Source organism: Myotis yumanensis, unplaced genomic scaffold (assembly GCF_028538775.1).
Source record: "Myotis yumanensis isolate MYYU_CA2020_CCGP unplaced genomic scaffold, mMyoYum1.0.hap1 SCAF_2, whole genome shotgun sequence".
NCBI lineage: Eukaryota > Metazoa > Chordata > Mammalia > Chiroptera > Vespertilionidae > Myotis > Myotis yumanensis.
The window spans coordinates 21,730,099-21,751,243 of NW_027223753.1; the positions used below are offsets into that span (position 1 = coordinate 21,730,099).

The window sequence follows — 21,145 nt, forward strand, 5'->3', positions numbered from 1 at the left end:
CACGTACCAAAGGGTCCCAGGTTTGATTCTTGCTCAAGGGCATGTACCTGGGCTGTAGGTTGGATCTCTGGTCCCAGTTGGGGCATATGTTTCTCTTACTTTGATGTTCTGTCTCTCCCTCCCTCCTTGCTTCCCTCTCTCCCGCCCACTCTCTCTAAAAATCAATGGAAAAAATATCCTCGGGTGAGAATTAACAACAAACTCTGCTGTGAAGATGGTGTCATGCTTTATTCAAAACCCTCCAGTAAAAAGTACTGATGCATGGAACAACGGGGATGACTCTCAAGAGCAGTAAGCTGAGTGATAAGAGTATATGCTGTGCAATTCCATTTACATCCAACTCTGGGAAAGACCAATCTACAGCGAGATAAAGCAGACTGTGGTGGCCAGAGCTGGGGTGTTATAGATGGCATTGCCTGGCAAAGAGTACAAGGGGCCTTCTGGGCAGTGGAAATGTTCTCTATCCTGAACAAGGTGGCAGTTACGTGCGATGTACACATGCCAAGGTGGCTGCAGAATAGGTGGAAGCTACCCTCACCTCCTCCCAATCCGTGCCAAACCAGATTTATGGCTAAATTATAAAGCAATCAACCTGAATAACCAACTGAAGGCTAGCTAACTGAAGTACTATAACAAGGATTTACAGAAGAAGCCACACAGAGGCTGGTAAGAGGGTGGAGACGCAGAAAAGGATGTGCTCCCCCCGCCCCCCCCCCCCCCCACACACACACACAGGTGGAGTGGCTGAGAAACCAGAGGAATATCTCAACTGCAAAACTCCCTCCTAACAGGAGCCTGGGGCTCAACCCCATGCAGGGATCCCCAACCCAGAGCAGCAGAGATGGAGGAGCCCACAGTGCATCTGGTGGTGAAAACCAGCAGGGATTCAATCTGCTTGGGAGAGCAGAGAGTCTGCTAGAGACCCAGACATCTTCCCAGCTCAAGCACTCCTACTGTTCCAGTACCTGCTTGGAGTGTGCACTACCAGGTCCCCCAACTACTAGCGACACCACCCTGAGTGCTTGAGTCCTGCAGAGGGTACGCTGGCTGCACCCAGCGGGGATCTTTGGTGTGTTCTTTCTCTGGAGAAGCTTTTGGAGGAAACTCAGCAAGTGCTTCCCCCTTCCTGTGAACACGGCCAGCCTGGGCCCACTCTGCAGCGTTTCCTCAGCAGACTCCAGGAAGACCAGGTAGCCTCTGATCTGCCCCCAGCTATAAGCTGAAGGAAATTGACCCTTGTACACAGCTGGGCCCCTCCCATGCACACCCAGGCCCAGTAGATGCAGCCACAAACAGTGAACAGTGTGGTAGTTCCAGACAGGTAACCCAAGGCTGGTTACACACGATTTATGACATCAACCTGTACCAGAACCCTGCCCAAGTGGTTCAGAACCAATACAACCAGTGATGGCCTTCAGACTACACCAGAGCTTGACCCAACTAGCCACACAAGCAGCATACCCAAAAGGGGATTGTGGCAGGCACCAGACCCTGCTGGAAACAATTCCACTTCGGGGGCAGCCCTGCACAGAGACTCATACACGGGTGATCGAGGTTCATCCTTATAGTCAGCCAGCCTGAGGGTAAACCGCACCACAAAAGGGCCAACAACATTCTAGACTCAATTGTAATAGGAAAGTGCACATTACCCACAAGAAGCATTCCTGGAGCACCAAGCTCAGGTGACCTGGAAGATTGTGCTTCTGAACCCAACAAGACACCTACATCATAAAGCCATTATAACAAATTTGGGAGTCATATCAGATCTACTTAATACACAGAGACAAAATGGGTAGACAAAGAAATATGCCCCCCAAAAAAGAATAAGAGAAATCTCCCCAAAAAGAATTAAATGAAATGGAAGCAACCAAGATACCAGAGGCAGAGTTTAAAAAAATAGTTATGAGGATGCTCAAAGAGCTTAGGAGAAGAATAGATGATCTCATTGAGAACTTAAACAAAGACATAATAAGCATTAAAAAGGACATAGAACCATAAAAAAGAACCATTCAGAAGTGAAGAATACACTAGGAGGAATCAACAGCAGACTAAATGAAGCAGAAGACAGAATCAGCAATTTATGGGATGCACACATTTGACAAATCTCTGAGAACTGTACAATAAAAATGGGTAATTTTAGTTTATGTATATTGTACTTTAACAGAGCTAAGTAAAAACAAACTAAAATTTTACTCTGAGTTTCCAATCCTCTGAGTAAAATACCTCACTATGGCTACATGCCTTCTCTCTCCTGTCTCCCCCTCTCCTCATCCTTTTATTCTTTATGACCAGCCACATGATCTCCTTGCAGTTCAAAACTGGCCAGGCCTGATCCTACCTCGGGGCCTTTGCGCTTGACATTCCCTCTGTCTGCTACCTGGCTCTTCTCTCAGACCTCCACCTGGCTCACTTCCTCACTTCCTTCGAGACTGATCAAATGTCACTTTTTCAGTAAAGCCTTCCTGGTATGACTTCCACCTGCCTGCCCTCCCTGAGTACACACACACACACACACACCCCATTCTCCAGCCAAATAGAAGACTTTATGTGAACTGAAACACAGACTGCTTTTTTGTGCTTTTCTGCTTTTGCACTTTTTATGCCATTTCCCATTGTACCACCTGGCTGCACAGGGAAGTTAGGTAAGTTGCTCAAGATCACACAGTTACTAACTGGCAGAGGTGGGATTCAAACCCAGGCCATCACACTCAGAGCTTACGTACTCAGACATAATATGCAGGCATGAAGGAAGGCAGTGGAATAGTTTAGGCTGAATTCCATTTTGTTCCTGTTGTTCCCCTCCCTCCAGCATCCTCTTTAATTTTGATCCCTCTTAGAATCATAATTAAAGGAGAGAAACACAAAGAGAGATTCTCCCTTTCAAACCTTTCTGTCCACATTAATTTCACTATGGGGGGCTTGGGGAATTCCAAGTTCACCCAGGAAATTGCTACTGCGGTACAACATAAAATGTATTTAAGCAATTACACTCCATTTTTTTTTCCTTTTTGGTAAATTGACTTCCGTTAAATGGGGCTTCATTAATGGAATCTGACTTGGGAAGATTAAAAAAAAATCACTCCCTTTAATGCGTGTAGCTGATTATGGGAAAACTGGCTTTGAGTTCCTCTGCAGAAAGCTCGAAGCTCTTTTCTTGGTAATAGGAGAGCTCAGAGCAGACTTTGTGGGAAGCATTTCTTCTTAAGAAGCTTCCCCCACAGTCAGGATGTTGGGGTGCTGAGAGCCACCCTCACAAGATGACGGTGACTCTGCAAGGGACCGAGGGGGGTGGAGGGAGTGTTAGGAGATCTTGGTGTAAATCTCATCATTCCTGAAAACTGACATTCTCAGGAGAATATTTGTTCCTTCACATATTCACCAAGCATATACTGTATACAAGGCACTGTATTTGCCACTGGGTGCTACTCCCACTGTGGTTCCCTAGTTATGGGGAGTCTCTGCTAGGCCTGCAACCTACAGGATTTAACTGCAATGTCCTGTTCTCTCTGCAGCCTCCACTCTCAGTCAATATAGCATTTGACTTCTGTGCTTCTAGAACAGCGGTCACCAACCTATCGTACCTCACAGATCACCAGTGGTCTGCGGACCACCGGTTGGCGACCACTGCTCCAAATATTTCCTTAAACCGGCGGTCGCCAACATTTTGGACCCCATGGACCACCAGTGGTCCGTGGACCACCAGTTGGCGACCGCTGTCCTAGAATACCTCCGTGGGCTTTATGTCTTAACTAATTTATGTGCACCGCTTGGATCTGATTCAGAGCTAAAGCATCTCTGTGGCCCGGGGCCAACCATAAACCAGCCCTCCATCTTCAAGGCTGGCTGGGAAGAATATGAAATACAGCAGGTAATCACCACCTTACCTTATCCCCACTCCCAGGCCCTCTTTCCTTCCCACCTGCCCACTGTGCTTCTCCCTGAGAGATGGAAAGGACACCAGGATGCAACTGGAAACCCTTCTAGAAATGTCCTGGTGAAGGCCACTGGCTCCAGGATTAAGCCCAAACTTTTTCATGCCTTCCCTCTCCAATGACACCCTCTTTGACTCTAGCTACTTTCATGCCTCCATGCCTTGCATATGCTATTCCCTGTATACCTGGAATGCCCTTCTGTTGTCCCACCTGACTACCCAGGAAAAAAATCACTCATCCCATGAACCTAACTAAGTGTCTCCTTTACTCCACCTCTCCCTTCCCCTGCTCCCACCAGAGGGGCAGTTCCCTCCATTGTGTCCCCTTTGCACCATGCACATGCCCCTGTTATTGTACTGGGCGCACCAAATCATGATCATCTTTTGACTTGTCCATCTCTCTGTCTAGAAGGCAAACTCCCTAAGAGCAGGGACAGATCTTCTTTCTCTTGGTATATTCACCAACACAACACAGTTCCTGACAGAACAAATCACTTCCACAGAACAGGGGTTGGCCAACTCTAGCGTGCTGGCTGTTTGTAAATAAAGTTTTATTGGATTACAACCATACTCATCCATTTACATATTGTCTGCTTTCACGCTACAATGGCAGAGTTGAGTAGTTGTGACAGAAACTATAACCTACAAAACCAAAAGTATTTATTTAGCCCTTTATAGAAAGATTTTATTGACACTTACCATAGAGGCCTTTCTGCTGATATAGTTGGTTGGTAAAAAAAAAAAAAAAAAAATACTTTTCTAAGTAGTGAATAATAAGAAAATGCATAAGTAGCTTAAACATTTCCTTATAATATAAAATACTTGAACGTACATTTATTTGCCAATCCATTTAATGCAGGACCATGGCCTTTCCTTTAACTATGGGTTCATTCTCTGCATTGTCTATCTTGCATATACTACTCCCATAATACATCATTCACCATTTCCAATTTTGCTATAGCTCATCCAGTAAAATACTTATTGAGCACCTATGATGTGCCAGGCATTGTGCTAGGCACTGGGGACGTGGTAGTGAACAAGACAGACTTGGTCCCTGTCCCAGTGGAACTGACTCAGTGGGTACAGCTGCCTCACTCACGCACACCTAATATTTAGGAAGCAATTCTTTCCAGAGCTTTCCCTTCATGGAGCCATTCCAAAGCATTCAATTTAGTTTCCATAGATGCAACTATATTTCCTTTCACACTCATATTTCATCAGTTTATGTGATGTTTAATTTAAATCACATAATTACAATAACAAGTATGACTGGCACGAGAGAGTTGGCAACAAACCCATCTGATTCTCAGAAAGAGCAAGACTCAGCTGGTGGGAGCAGGGAGTGCACAGGCATTGAGGGTGGGGGTGGGAGACGGTCTGCAGGCAGCTGGGCTGACAGCACCACAGGCATGGGTCAATAAGATCTATCAAGGCCATGGGAGGGCCAGTTACTCCAGGCAGCTGCTTTGGTGGAGATGGTTAAGCATACACATGCCTTTGAATGAATGAAAGAATTTACGAATGAACAAACAGCATTCTCTTGCTTTCAATAGTGGGACACCTTTTCTAATTTGTGATCAGGAGAGAGGAAACCAGCTAGCCTTAAAATCTTATTTGAGAAGGCTTCAGAAGTCTCCTAGGTCTAATGCCCAGCTATGTATGAAGCCCAAATACAGCATTCTTGACAAAGAGTCGGTAGAGATGTTTTCAATACCTCCAGTGATCAAGAACTCACTTCCTTGCCAAATCCTCCCTGCCCACTTTGATCCACACCCGCACCTTTTCTAGCTATTGCCTGCTCATCCTTCAAGTGTCATGTTACAGCCAATGGCTCCAAGAAGTTGGCTTCTTCCAGGTACCTCTGGACTCCTTGCACTTTCCCTACCATAGTGCTTGGCTCACCAGCAGCATTCAGGGGTCTGCCTCACCCACCAAATTGTGAATTCCCTGAAGACAGGAGCTGTTTCTTCCTTGTTCAGTTCTTTCCTTAGTACCTTGCAGAGTGCATGATACAAAGAAAGGGCACAGTAAATATCACTCACTAGAAGGAGGAACCCTTGAATGAATGAACACATGAATGAGATCTTGCTGGTGGAAGCAGACAGCATATATAGGGCAAAGCAGGGGTCAGTTGAGCAGGTGAGCCTGGGGGCAGTAGGCAGGGCCTCGAAGGTCATGCTGGGTTTACCATGAAGACATGCTGCCCCAACCCCTTGGTCCCTCAGCCCTCGCTGTGCTCCTCATTCATGTGGCAGCTGCTAGTATCTTTTGGGGGGACTCTTCTCATGTTGACATACCCCCAGTACAGCACCGGTGGAGTTTGGTAATAAATGTGAGCAAATGTTTCTTCTTCCCCAGCAGCAACTCAATAAACTCAACAAATGATCAGGGCCCTTCCCTGTGCAGCTAATTGTCAGTTCCAGGGAACCCACACCAACAAACTACATCAGGTAAATGCGTTTCCCTTTGATGCACTGCACCCTGGAGGCATGCATTTGAGCCTGGGAGAGCTGAGGGGCAGGGATCCTGGCTGTGTTTGCTGTCAGGAGGGATGAGGATGTCATTACTGATGTCCTGGGGATGTTACACTGAGAAGTTCTGGGAGTGGTTGGGGTGTCAGTTCCTTCCACTTCCAGCTCAGCTGCTCATTGGCGGGACTGCTGGGTGAGGCATTATCTGACTCTGTGAGAGGCTGTGCCCATGATGCTGAAGTGAACAGAATGGGTTGGGTCCGGTGCCAGGTGCCACGATCTCCTACAACCTTTCAAGGGGCTGCCCAACTCTCTCCTCTTCTGTCTCCAGGTCTCAATCAGGTACTTCCATTCTTTTCTGAGTGCTTGAAGCCTTAGAAGATCAGTCTCCCTCTGTCTCAACCCACAGCTCCTGAAACCCTGAGGGCACAGCTGATGGCACTGGGGGGTGGGGGTAGAATGAGCATGTGACCCGAGCTGGGCCAATCAGACTGTGCCCCCAGGAGATCTGCAAACAAGGTGTCTGAGCATCATTTCTTCTACTTCTCCTTCATTCTTATACATCCTGTGCCTAGTACATTTGTCCTCCTCCAGGTCCTCTCCAATCTGACTGGGACAGAATCTAAGAGCAATCTCAGCCCTGACCAGCTGCTGCGACCTCAGCTGCCCATTCGCTGCACCTAAGTCTCTGTAACGACAGATTAGAACTGAGATCCTGCGTGGAGACCTAATGGTCCCCATGCCTGGAGACACTAGAGACTACCTCCATCAGGCGTGGCCCAGGAATGGGGTGCAGGCCTCAGGAGCCTGGAGACCAAGGCAAGCTTACACTCCACACAGCCCCTCCTCTTCCTGGCTCAGGTTTCTGCCAAGGTAGAAAGGTCACCTGTCTGGTTCATTTCCTGTCTTGTTCCCCTACACAGAGGCAATAGGTTTAAAAAGGTCAAGGGTGAAGGGCCGGGCCTCTGGAATCTGACAGTCCTGCATTTGAACCTGGGTTCCACTGTTCACCAGCTGTGTAAAGGTGGGCCTGTGCCATAGCTCCTGAGTCTCGGTTTCCTCATCTGTGCAGAACAGCCGTGGTAGTGGATATAGCGTGTCCAGGACTATGCCAGACGCACAGTAGGCGCCTCACAGATGTGAACTCTTTGCCTTCCTTGCTTAGGTCTGAGAAGAAAGGGGATACCATCTCATCGGCCGTAAACCCTATTCTCCAGAGCAGTGGTCGCCAACCTTTAAGACCTCACGGACCACCAGTGGTCCGCAGACCACCAGTTGGTGACTGCTGCTCCACAGCATACAGGGATAAAGCAGACCAGGAGCAGGCTGGCCTAGATTCCACTGGGGAAGTGAGGACAACTGTATCCCCTCTAGTGACAGAACAGAATGGGGGTGAAAGGACAGGGCACTCTGTGGCACCCAGAGTGGCCGGACAGAACAGAATGGGGGTGAAAGGACAGGGCACTCTGTGGCACCCAGAGTGGCCGGTACCCTTGGCAGCCACGTTCCCTTTGGCCTGGCCTCCACCAGCTCCTGCTTACTCAGCTGGCCATCTTCTGCCTGTTCACTGTCAGCATGATTCAGAGAAGGGACCTGCCCACTTCCTGGGAGGGTGGCAATGTATGCCTCGCGGAGGCCTCCGGGAATACATTTGGATACTCCTTCTCACCCAGAGGAAATGCTTGGACATGACTTATCGAGGAGCCTCCCATGCCAGCCTTCGCTTGCCACTTGACTGCCATTGTGAGTTTGAGCATCATTGGTGCTCCCTCTCTCCCCCCAGAAAGCAGCCAGCCAGCCCCGCCTGAGTCTGGCAGCTCTGACCGAAATCCTGGCCGAAATCCCGACCCAATCAGTCTGGAATTGAGGAGAGATTATTGGCTGCTGTGGCCAGCCCAGAGGAAGAGCAGGGCGGTGGCTGGGATGACTAGACCCAGGGACGTGGCTGCCACAGGCCGCCTTCTCAGCACCCCATCTCTCTTGAGCTCTGTCTGCTGCCTCCCTTCTCTCCACTGCAAATGCTGGATGCTCAAGGCTGGAGCCATGCCCACCCTTAGGAGCTCCCTGATTCACCCTCTCTCTTCATTCTGAGAGAAGAGGACTTCTTTCCTTGGTTCCAACTCAAAAAGGGTCACATGATGCCTTTGCTTAGTCTGGTTGGGAGATGTGCCATGGGCATCTACTAGAACCCTGGGACTGGTTTGGGGCCAGTTCTTCAAAAGAAGAAACATGCTCAAAAGATGGGAGGGGTCCTAAGCAGACAAAATCAAAGATGTCCTTTGTGGCTCAGAGAGACAGGGGCTTGGACTCTGTGATGCAAGGGAGTGGCTTAGTCAAGGCCTCTGGGAAGCAGGCAGGGCTCACTGTGGGGTCCCCTCCCCTCTGCTGGTCTTGCTCTAGATCTCCTCCCTTTTCGCTGCATCCTGCCTGAGGAAAGCAGGCATGCCTGGCCCACCATGCTGATCCCCTTCTTGTGCTTGATCATCAATCCCCTTTCCTGTCCACTGGTCCATGGGGCTGGGTGCTGACACCTCTGCCAGCTCCGGTCAGCGCCTGTCCTTAGGAGTGGATGCAGGCTCCATGTACACCTCCACAGAGGCTGGTGTGGTGCCGTGGGCTGTCCAGGTCAGGCTACCTGCTGGACTCCGGGCATCCTGTGAACTGGGATCACCTGACCAGATCCATCTGGAATGAGCATCAGCCCAGATGAGAAAGTCTCGCCTGAGTCCCTGCGGTGCAGAGATTCAGACACAACATTCTCCTTCTGCCTGCCTTCTTCCTTGGCCTTGCTGCTTCCAGGTTTCCTCCTTTCCCTGACCCTGGCCAAGGCAGCCTCTAGACTCGCAGCTGGGGCTGAGCACATGGCCTCAGAAGTAAAACCAACCTGAACGTGAAGGCCTGTCTCTGCTTAACCTCTCTGTCTAGGCTTCCAAAGTTGATAAACTTAAAGCACTGTCATTATTTTTATTACAATAGCACAGTCACATCTGATTGAGTAACAGTGCCTGGCCTGAGGTCAGAGCCAAGGAAGCCTACGTGTACGTACGGTTTATGACCCTGCCTTCCCCACCAGTTTGGCTTCTAGGAAATTTCAGATTCCTTTCTCTAGTACCACCTTCCTTTCTAAGACCTGTCCATCCCTTAGAGACTGCTTTTCACAAGTCATCATAAATCAGCCACACTGCTCCAGGGACTCACAGTTATTTATTGTGGTGTGTGTGCACGTGTGTGTAAATGAGTGGTGAATGGGTGAGTGAATGAATGAATTGGTAAGCAAATGAGTGAATTAGTGACATAATGGGTTAGCGAGTGAGTGAAGAAGAGTGTGTGACATTGAATAGATCATGCTCCCTGCCTACTTAACTAATACAATAAACATCAGTGTAAATATTTCATCTCTATTAACACAAGCAGGGATTAAGAATAGCGCAGGAAAAGTTACAGACCAACAGTTAGACGAGAAAGATACTGTGTTTGCTTTACATGGCTGCTTTAACAAATTACTACAAATTTTGTGGCTTGAAACAACACAGATTTATTATCTTTCAATTCTGGGGCTCAGAAGTCCAAAATGAATATCACTGGGCTAAGGTCAAAGTGTCAGCGGGGCTGTGGAGCCCTCTGGGAGTTGTAGGGAAAAATCCATTTGCTTGCCTTTCCCAGCATCTAAGCCAGTGATTCTCAACCTTCTGGCCCTTTAAATACAGTTCCTCATGTTGTGACCCAACCATAAAATTATTTTCGTTGCTACTTCATAACTGTAATGTTGCTACTGTTATGAATCGTAATGTAAATATCTGATATGCAGGATGGTCTTAGGCGACCCCTGTGAAAGGGTCGTTTGACTGCCAAAGGGGTCGCGACCCACAGGTTGAGAACCGCTGGTCTAAGCAGACTGGTTTCCTGGTTGTGGTCTTTTCATCTTCAAAGCCAGCAGGGCAATACCTTAAATCTCTTTCAGACTCTGTCCCTCTGCAACTGTCATCACATCTCCATCCTTAACACTGACACTCCTGATTCTTCTTACAGGGACCCATGAAAAGACATCAGGCCCACCTGGATAATCTAGGATAATTTCCCAGCTCAAAATCCTTAACATAAACTATCTGCAGAATTCCTTTTGCTGTGCAAATTAACATTCACAGATGTTGGGGTCTTGGTGGAGTCATTCTTCCTGCCACAGATACCTTGCTAGGAGGGCCCGCATAGCCACTGATTCCCAGCCCCCAGGTGGAGGAGCCGCAGGAGGGGGTGGAGGAAGCATCAAAGCATTTATTACATCCCTGTCTGTGCCTGGTCCTTTTGCTTTTGCTGTTACTGTGGCCTGAACACTGGGATTTTTTAAAGCTTCTCAGGTGGTTCCAGCATGCCCCCATATTTGAGAAACACTGCAACAAAGATATGTCCAGAGTTTATGTTACTGTGATCGAGGTTTAAAATCTGCCCTGTGTGTCCTGAAGGAGAAGGGTCCAGAGCAGGCTGTCTCAACCCTGGGCGCACAATACTTTCAGCTGGGGAGATTTTAAAAAAAAAATCCTCACCAAGGATATGTTTTTATTGATTTTAGAGAGAAGAAAGAGAAAGAGAGAGAGAGACATTGATGTGAGAAACATTGATTGGTTGCTTCTCATACACGCCCTGACCCTGGATTAAATCTACAATCCAGGTATGTGCCCATGCCTGGGAATCGAACCTGCAACCTTTTGATGTATACAAGATGATGCTCCAACCAACTTAGCCACACTGGCCAGGGCTGAAGAGATTAAAAAAAACACACACACACACACCAAAACTTTCTATTTTGAAATGAGAATAGAGTTGCAAAATTAGCACAGAAATTTCCTGAATACCACTCAAGCAGCTTCCCCTAATATTAGCAACTTATATAACCATGGTTCATGTATCAAAACTAAGAAATCAACATTGCTACAGTACCATTAGCTCCACTGAAGACTTTATCCAGATCTGCCCAGTCTGTCCATTACTTCCCTCTTTTGTTCCAGGACCCAGTCCAGCATTTCTCAGTGCATTCAGTAACCACATCTACTGAGTCTCCTCCAATCTGTGTCCATTTCTCATGCTTTCATTGTTTTCTCAAGACCATGATGCTTTTGGAGAGTATTGGTCAAGTATTTTCTAGAATGTTCATTAACTTTGGTTTTGTCTAATATTTTCTCCTCATTAGACCAGGGTTTATGGATTTGGGGGGGAGAATACCACAGAGGAGAGCTGCTCTTGTTAATGACATCATAGAAAGGGAGGATGTGATATCAGCATGGCTTGATGTTCACTTTACTTGGTACCTCCATTGTAAAGACAGAATCTTTTTCCATATTCTATTCATTAGAAGCAAGTCCCTAATCCAGCCCACACTGTAGGAGATGGGGAGTGTCAGGGGCTTCTATTATTTCAATGAGTTAATCCTTACTTTTATCATCACTTCAAAGCTTTGCACAGAGAAGGATGTAATGAGCTAAACTTGCCCGGAATTACTCAGCCTAGTAAGTGGTGAAGCTAGAATTTGAACTTATGTCTGTCTGACTCCAAAGGCCATGTTCTGATTTTCATTTCATTTTATCACCCCAAGTAAAGGGGAGCTCCCTCCCAGCTTGCCTAAGACAGTGTTTTTCAAACTAATTAAGGAGTCATGAGATCAGTCTGTGGGTTGTAGTTTAAATATAAAAATAAAATAGAGGAAGATTATAACAGAATAGAATAGAAAATGGAGGTTTCAAAAAACTTTTGTTTCTGTAAGGTCTGTGCTTAAAGACATTTATCTTTCAGAAGAAAAACAGCACCCCATCCCATTACACAGGGCTCCTATGAGGACTAAATGAACTGATATAGGCAAAGTGCTTAGAACAGAGGCTGACACAAATTAGGCATTATGTAAATATTATTATTATGAGGTATGCATGTGCATAAATAAATGGGTCATGATGTAAAATGGATGGGGATGGCAGATGTTTTTGCAGTTTTATTGAGACACGGCTGCCCTCATTCATTACATATTGTTTATGGCTATTTTTGAGCTATAATGGGCAGAGTTGAGTACTTGCAACGGAAACTGTGTGGCCTATAAAACCTAAAACTATTTACTGCCTGGCCCTGCCTGGACGTCATCCCAAGGATATGAGACACTTCTTCCTGGGCCTGGTTGTCTTGTCCTGCCACTGCCCTGGCGGGCACTCCTGGCCATGCAGACCATGCCAGATGGTGTGACTGCTCTGCTCTTGGGTATCCAGAAGCTCAATACCCTCCTACCTGGACTGATGTCCACACTTTATCCACCTCACGGCTGTTCATAGTGGATGGCACTGATCAGGGCCCCAGCAGAAAACAGATGGCCACTCAAATTAGATGAATTCAGAGTGTTTAATAAAGAGGCTGTTTACAAAGGGAAGGGCAAGGAGTGGGAAAGACACAAGGGACAGCTAGTCCTCTGAGGCTAGTTAAAGCAGAGTTCCTGCCACCTCGACAGGCGGGGACAAGGAGAGGGGGCAGCTCCTGAACCTGGAAGGGGTCTGTGATTTAGAGAGGATGCTTTAAGGAGAAGCCGAGGTGTTCGGTCCAGGGACTGAGAGCCAGCTCCAGCTGAGCCCCCTGGGAGGGAGCCAGGAGAGTAAATGCCTTGACCTCACCTCCTCCCCACTTCATCTCCTGTTGGGACTTCCGCTGGCCAAACAAATGCAAGTCAGAGAACACAGGATCCATTGATGTGGTCCATATGGGTCAGAGAGCAGAGTGCAGAGGTGGGTAAGGGGCTCTGGAGGGGCAGGCCTCAGACACCAGCACATACAGCACTGATCTAGAAAGCAGGGGGCAGTTACCCTCAGGAAGCTTCAGACAAAGGACCCTCGGCTCCCGCTTCATCCCTCCATGTTAGAGATGTGACCCGAACAACCAAGGACTGCCATAGCTTTTACGCTTTTATACCTTTTCTTCCTAGATCTGGTGGGCCCAGATGGTTATCATGGGTTCATCTTGTGAGCCAACCTGTGGCCTCTTGGGAGAAAAAGTTGGAGTGGAAAAAGTGACTTGGGCTGACGAATGTCCTCAGAATAATTGTTCTCATGGCCAGGCCCCTCCCCACTACCCTAGCCCAGACATCCTCAGCTGGCACCTGGTATCTCAGAGAACCCCAAATCCAGCCACAGAACTATAGCCTGTTCTGGCCAGTCCACCACACTGATTTATAGATGAGAAATCATAAGCTCACAGCAAGAACGGGGATGGCTTGGGGGCTCTCGGCAGAGCTGGGCTAGAATTCAAGACTGGGTCTCTCGTCGGTTTCCATCCTTCTTTCACACAAGATGGAAAATGAAGTCAATCTTGGAGACCTTGGAATGGACTTGGCAAAAATTCTAAATGCAGTCTAGTCTTCGGCAAGTCTGTCAGGCTCACCTGGACCCTCGGCCCTCACAGGAGCAGTTAGTTTTCTATCAGAGGGAGGAAGCAAGGACTGTGTCAGGCAAATGAGTCCAAATCCACACTCCCACCTACTCCCGGCTGTTTTACCTTAAACAGGTTAATTTTTATGTTAATGAGGCTCGATTTTCTACTCCTATCATCAACCACTGAGTTATATTAACTCCATTATCATACAAGCAAGTACCCCTTGGTCATCAAAGGTCAACACTTGAACTTTTCTTTTTCTTCCAGTTGGAAGACTGGTGGGATATTTGCGAATGCTTTTACAAAAGGCCAGAGGCCCAACTTATTTGAATGTAGCTGTTAGACCTGGGCCTTCTAACCCCAAGAAGTGGGGAACCCTGAAATGAGTCCACTTGATATACCAAGGATTAGATCTCAAATGCAATTAGCAAAACGTCAGGGTTCTCCTCCCTTCTGCCCTCCCCTCTCCCTCAAATCTCTTCAGAGGAAGAAGAATTTAGACTTACAGCCCAAGTGCTCAGGTTTTAAATCAGACAACTCTGTCCTGACAGGAAGCGAGTCAAAGCTGTCACGCCTGATTATTTTTAGAGTTACTACTAAACTCTTTGTGCAGTGTGAGCTGCCACTATTCGAAGCAAACAGAAAGACTTCCCATTTTATCACGACAGCTCTGGGGCCATCCACCTCCTCGAGTTCCTTACTTCTAGCCTGTCTTTGGAAGGGATGAAGCGGCATTTTGTCAATGTTACGGCAAGGAAGGCAGATCCCATGGTTTGTTGCTGCAGCTGAGGAACCAAAGCTGAGCAAAGCTGCTGCCTCCAGGAAGCCAGGGAGAAGTAGTCTAGGGAAAGGTGCTACTCAATAGCTTTCTCCAGAAAAATCATTATCTTTCATGAGAAGCAAAAAAAATGACCATTGTGTAGCCAACCAATGAGAGTCCCTCTATGCAAATGCCAAGAGTGGCCAGTTTGTGGATGATGTCACAATCCCCTTCTACGACCTAATAATGTCACTCCCACTGAAAAGGCCGGCCCTTGCCTGCAGCTCTTACAGAGAGGACAATTCACCACAAGCAGAGCACCTTCTAGATTGCTCCTGGAGTGTGGGGACAAAAGTCTCTGCTGTCCAAGTTACTGAATCCAGAAAAATATGATCTGATGAACATGGCAAAAGAAATCCAGCTAAGGCCCAAGGTTAATGTCTCTTCTTACATCCATTTCTTATTGAATTACAGAAACAAGTTTAAGGAGCAGCAGCCAAATACCTTCCTTGGCTTTAAAGAGTTCTCTAGAAAGTGTTCGGAAAAATGGAAGTCCATCTCAAAGCACGAAAAGTCCAAATATGAAGCCCTGGCCAAGCTCGACAAAGCCCGATACCAGGAAGAGATGATGAACTATGTTGGCAAGAAGAAAAAGCGGAGAAAGCGGGACCCACTCGCGCCCAGGCGGCCTCCATCATCCTTCCTACTCTTCTGCCAAGACCACTATGCCCAGCTGAAGAGGGAGAATCCCGCCTGGTCCGTCGTGCAGGTGGCTAAGGCCTCGGGGAAGCTGTGGGCTGCAAAATCGGACATGGAGAAGCAGCTGTACGAAGAGAGAGCGGCTATCCTGAGAGCTAAGTACTATGAGGAGCTGAAGGTCTACCGCGAGCAACGCATGGCCAGGAAGAATCTCAGACGGTCGGCGAGGAACCCGTGCAGAGGGTGCAGGCAGGCTGAGGCCGCTGCAGCTGGTGGCTCCCGTTAGAAATAAAAGGCCATTCAACTGTACTGCCTGTCCCTGGTCTCATGTGTGGCGTTAGAGTGGCCGTGGCTGCTGCTTTTCGGATTTGAGTAGCGTGGTAGGGTTTGGAAACCCATCTGGGGAGGGGACAACTTTGAGAGAAGTGGCAACAGTGTCCAAAGGGATGTGTGTGGTCAGAACCTATAGGGCTTCATTTGGGCGGGGGTTGGGGGTGTGTGAGTCTCCAGGTATTAAGATGCTAGAAGTCATGAAGGGAGGAGTCTCCAGTTCCAAGTGGTTATCCGGGGTGGAAGGCCCTGCTCAGGGTCACAGCCTTACTCAAGGCCAGGTCTATGAACACTAGTCCTGCCAGCCTCCTCACCAGGAGGTCAGAAGCCTGGAGTGCAGGTGGGCCTTGGGGGACTGCGTTTCCCCATAATTCAGAACAGGTCCTGCAGCATAAACCACAGCACCGTAAGACTCGGATACCATTAGCGCCAGGATAAAACTCCAGTGGTGGTCCCTATCCTGGTTAGGATGAAGCTCGGGGCTGATTTTATAAAAACAGCTGCCTGACTGTGCCCCAGGTCCTAGAAGTTGGAGAAAACCCTTTTGATATTTTGGGGGCACCCACCCATTTCTCTGTGGATATAAGGATAGCATACAGAGAATAGAGATGTGCTGCCTTTATCACCACATGGCATTCATTCTTTTTCCTCTTGCCTCTTGGCACCCTGTCTCAGCCCAACCAAAGTTTGATGAGATGGAATCCCCCTGGCCTCAGTGATTGGTTCAGTGATGAGCACGTGACCCACATTGGTCCAGAGTGGGTCTCAGGACTTGTCCAAGGAGTCCTAGGGGAGGAGGCAGCCCTGGGGGCTGATGACAATCATTTGGCTCATTGTCAGGCTGAACTTATCACTGAAGATGGCCCCACATTTCAGTTTTTCTTTAAGATGGTTTGACTTAGGTTTTCTGCTACTTGAAAGGAGTCAAAACAGGCAATTTTATACCAGGAATTGTTCTGAGTTTGTCTGTACTGTAACTATTTTTCAGGCAACAATATACTGTAGGCAACATTTAATACCAATCAAAATAGATTCAGATGGAATATTTTAAAATGGCTCTCAACTTCTTGATATCAAATAGACTGAGCCTACCTGCAAGCCTGCTTTATTGTCACCAGGCTATGCATGCAACAGACTTCCCTAGTCCCACCTCCAACCCTTAGTCCCTGATGGACTTATACTTTATACTCTACTGTTTAAACTTTTACTTTCAAAAGTGAAAAATACATATTTTTGAAAAGTCAGAACTGGGTGAACCTTGAAGAGGAGAGGTAATATGGTGTTATTTAGAAATTCAGGGTCTAAAATCAGGCAGGAATCCTGAATTATGTAGGATTCCCATGTCTCAGACCCTGTGCTGGGTGCCAGAAAGTCCAACAGGGACTACTGCCCGGCAAGAATGTTCCTTCTGATGAGAATGGAGGACGTGGGCATAATCCACAGCACTGCAAGGCAGGATGAGGAAAGGGAAGACTACACAACATGCTGGGGCAGGATGAGTACCACTCACCAAGGCAACCACTGAAGTCTTCCTGGAGGAAGCAGCTTTATGCTACTTGGCAACCTTGCACTCATGCTGACAAGGTTCCCATTCTCATTCCCCATAGCTGCTGTTCCAACTTACCTTGGCATCCCCTACAGCCCAACCTCCACTCACTCAGGAGACACCCACATTTTCTGCTTCACTGAGAAAATAGAGATCATCAGACATAAGTGTTCTCAGTTTTCTTCTCAACATGCAACCACACCCATCCTTTCCTCCTGGTCTCATGGAGAGCTATAACCATCTTGCTAACCCCTTCCCTTCCTCCCACAGGCCCTGCTCTTCACTATAAAGATGCTGAACCTCAGCCTCTGAGCTTGCACAGATTAGCTTGGTGTCACGATACAAGTGGCTCCCATCTTAACCTTCACAGGACCTTGGGCAAGTTCCCAATCCTCTGTGTCTCGGGTTTCTCATCTATGCAATGCAGTAATGCCTGCCTTACAGATTGTTTTAGTTAGTAAATGATGTAACACATGCAAAAGTATCTGCCATAGCCCTTAACACATAATAGGGACTGTGGTGAACACCCTCTAGGCTCTCCCATGGCTCCCCTTCCCCACACCCACTGTACCGATCCCCTCCCATTAACTGTGGGTAGAATCTGTGTCTTGCTTCCAACTAATAAAGTAAGGCAGGGAGGACGGGATGTGACTTCCATGGCTATGTGATGATAGTCTTGTTGGTTGATTGGCTCTAGGGATTCTCCTTGCTGGTTTGACAAAGTAAGCTTTCAATCTGGAGAAGCCCATGTGGCAAGGAACAGTGGGAAGTCTCAGGAGATGAGGTGGCCTCAGACCAATAACCAGCAAAAAACCGAAGGTCTCAGTCCTACAACTACAGGAACTGCAGCAACCACATGGGTGGGGAAGTAGGTCCTTCCTCAGCTAAGCCCTAGAGGAGGACTCAGCACAGGATGACACCTTGATTTCAGCCCTGTGAGACTTCAAGCAATGGACCCAGCTAAGCTGTAACTGGATTCCTGATCCCCCAGAAAACAGGGAGATAATAAATGTATGTTGTTTGATGCCAATAAACTTAGGGTGATTTGTTACCCAGCAATAGATAACTAATACAATACTCAATAAATGCCATCTTCCTTATAATTCTAGAAGAGACTGTCTTTAACCATATTTCTCCTTCCAGTCTCCACCCTACCTGTTTAATTTCCTCTCCTCTGTTACCAATTGCTTGAAGCTAGAGGAGTACCCCCAGTGCTCATTCGATCCTGACTTGAACTACTTGGTAATGTTTCTAGTTGCATTGTCTTGTTTCCAGCTTGACCTGTGGGCTCTTGGTGGGTGCAGCTACACAGCTGGGCCTCAGCCCTCATGCCACCTCTTTCTGGTTTCCTGTGTGATTAATTATGTCAATGTGGGTGGCCAAGTCAGCGTTTTTGACAACAGTTTGCAGCGCCCCTGCTGAAAAATAACTCCATTAACATTTCTTTATGAAAAAGCCAACAGGAGGGTGTGAATCTGCTGGCTTCTAATGACTATAATGTAATGACAGTGAAGGGGGAGGCAGGGGAGGGCGAGGAGAAGGGGGAAGCCTATGCTTAAGGTAATGGGTGACAGGAAAAGCAGGTGGAAACTCTGGTGTGGTGCCTGCATTCCAGACCCGCTCCACTGGCCCAGCTGATCCTGTGGGAAGAGGAAGGCAGGGTCTTTGGGCCCGTCACCCTCTGGTTGTTGACGAAAACACTCCACTGGGCTCTTAGAACCTTTTCCTGTGTCCATTAACTCATTCATCTATTCATTTATTCAACAAATATTTATGTAAGTGTTAGGCCTGCAATACACTAGGAATTGTCCTGATGCTATGGATACAGCAAGGTCCCTGATCTCTTACATTCCAGTAAGGGGGAGACAAAGACTAAGTCAACAAACACACCAGGTCATTTTTTGAAAGTGTCAAGTGTTCTGAAGAAAATAAATCAGGGCAGTGAGCTTGACAGTGATATGTGGGGCTGATGGCACCTTAAATGGGTGGTCAGAGATGACATGTGGGTTTGGATTTAGAGGGCAAGAAGGAGCCAGGCATGTCAGGGTCTGAGGAGAGTTCTTCAAGCAGCAGGACAGCAAGTGCAAAGGTCCTGAGGCAGGAGCAAGCTTGGCATATTGAAGGGATGTCTGAAGGTGTGAGAGTGTTGGTGAGATGAGGCTGGAGAGGGGCAGGCATTATCAAGTTTATTTTGAAATCTAAGTGCAACCAGGAGCCACAGAGCAGGAAGAGCCATATGCTTCTATCCATAACTTCCAGTTACTGGTCATTCTCGAGTCTTCAGAGACTATCAAATGCCAACAAGGGGATGCTAGTCCCTCCACAGTCTGTGAAAGAAACAGGTGTGACTAGCAAATATCAAATCTGGGACATTTATCCCTTTTGGAGAGGAGACTCTACCTGGCATTCCTTGTAGCAGATGAAAGCTAGAAATCCACTATGGAACTTCTTCTCTTAGGTTTCATTTTCCAGGAATAGGGGTGAGGGGTGGGGGAAGGTGGGCACAGCTGGGAGAATGTTCCAGGGGAACATTTCTTCCTGGGTCTCCTATTTCCATGGGGAACAGCTACCACTAAGACCAGTGGGTCTCCGCTTTGACCTGTATTAGAATCACCTCCGAGTTTAGTAAAACAGATTGTGGGCCCATGCCTAGAGTCAATGTTTCCGGGAGTCACACCTATACTTTGCATTTCTAAAAGTTCCCATGTGGTCCTGAGGCTCCTGTTCCCAGGCCACAGAGGAATTCTCTCCCCCTTACAGCCTGGTGGGCTGGTTCATCTGCGTGGTGAGTTGGGAGGAGACGTGACCATGCTCTTCTTTCTCCTCCCCCCACCCCCACTGAGGAGTGTGTTCAGGTCTGCTCACCACTGGGTTCATCAGTAGTAAGGGTGACAGGCTGATCCTCATCTGTCTTTCTCCCATACCTGCCAATTAATTCTGAACTCATAGGGGAAGAAGTGTATTTATTTACTGGGGTTCCCTCAAATCCCAACAGCGAAGCTGATCCCAGTTGCAAACAATCAGTTAGTGTTGGGCCACATAGCAACATGGGATCTTATAGCTGATTTCAGCCTCCACTAAAGGCTGAGGTCAGGTCCATGGAGAGGGTGAGGCCATCAGGGTGAGGTCACAAAGGCACTGACACCCTTTAGTCCTGGCCTGCGCCTCGAATCACACTCCCACAAGCACTACCTGTGACAGGTGTGCAGGAGAATAAATGAAATGTCTGGGATGTCGCTGTAAATGAGGCCTGGTGTGCAAGAAGTGTTCCATGAACCGGGGTGCCTGCCCTAGATTTAAAGGATGGTTTAAAGGTGAGAACAACACACAAAACGCAGCTGAAATAGGAGGAAGAGCATAGCCAAAGGTCCTGAGGGGCCATGTGACCCCGAAGACTGGCTTTGACCTCTGGGTCAGGTCTGCAGTGATACAATAAGCGTTCCCTTGTGTGGCCATCCCCTGCGGCAGTTTCCTTGCAACAGTGCTCCCACCCATCACTCTCTTCCCAATTCTCCCTCTGCTCTGGCTACTGAGTAATGTTTTGAGACTCCTCCCCTTCAACAGTGAAATGTTTCCATTGTTGCCATCACCTATGGGAGTCTGACACGGCATAATCAGGCCATGGCTGCCTCTTTAGTTGCACTCTCCCCCACACTCAGCTTCTGACATGGCTCACGGGGACCCCCAATTCCTGATATTCACACCCTTGTGCGATTCCTTTGAGTGAGGGCTGGACCTAGGGACTTACTTTTAATAGACAGGATAGGGCAAAAGTGACAGGGTGCCTCTTCTTCAGAAGTGACTAGGCTATAAAAGACTCTGACTCCCTCTCTCTCTCACTTCCTTGCTTGCTCACTCTAAGCCAGCGGTTCTCAACCTGTGGGTCGCGACCCCTTTGGCGGTCGAAAGACCCTTTCACAAGGGTCGCCTAAGACCATCCTGCATATCAGATATGCAACATTACAGTAGCAACATTACAGTTATGAAGTAGTAACGAAAATAATTTTATGGTT

At 47.8% G+C, this 21,145-nt stretch overlaps 2 protein-coding genes across 2 annotated transcripts in view; one reads left to right on the top strand and one right to left on the bottom strand.

Moving 5' to 3' along the window:
- The window catches only part of CSMD2 (CUB and Sushi multiple domains 2), a 552,912-nt gene that overhangs the window by 283,898 nt on the left and 247,869 nt on the right, over positions 1-21,145 (bottom strand). The gene's annotated exons all lie outside the window — the stretch shown is intronic.
- On the top strand, positions 14,955-15,542 carry HMGB4 (high mobility group box 4). Its single transcript, XM_070407319.1, has one exon. It carries the CDS (start codon positions 14,955-14,957, stop codon positions 15,540-15,542), a length of 588 nt encoding a protein of 195 aa, XP_070263420.1.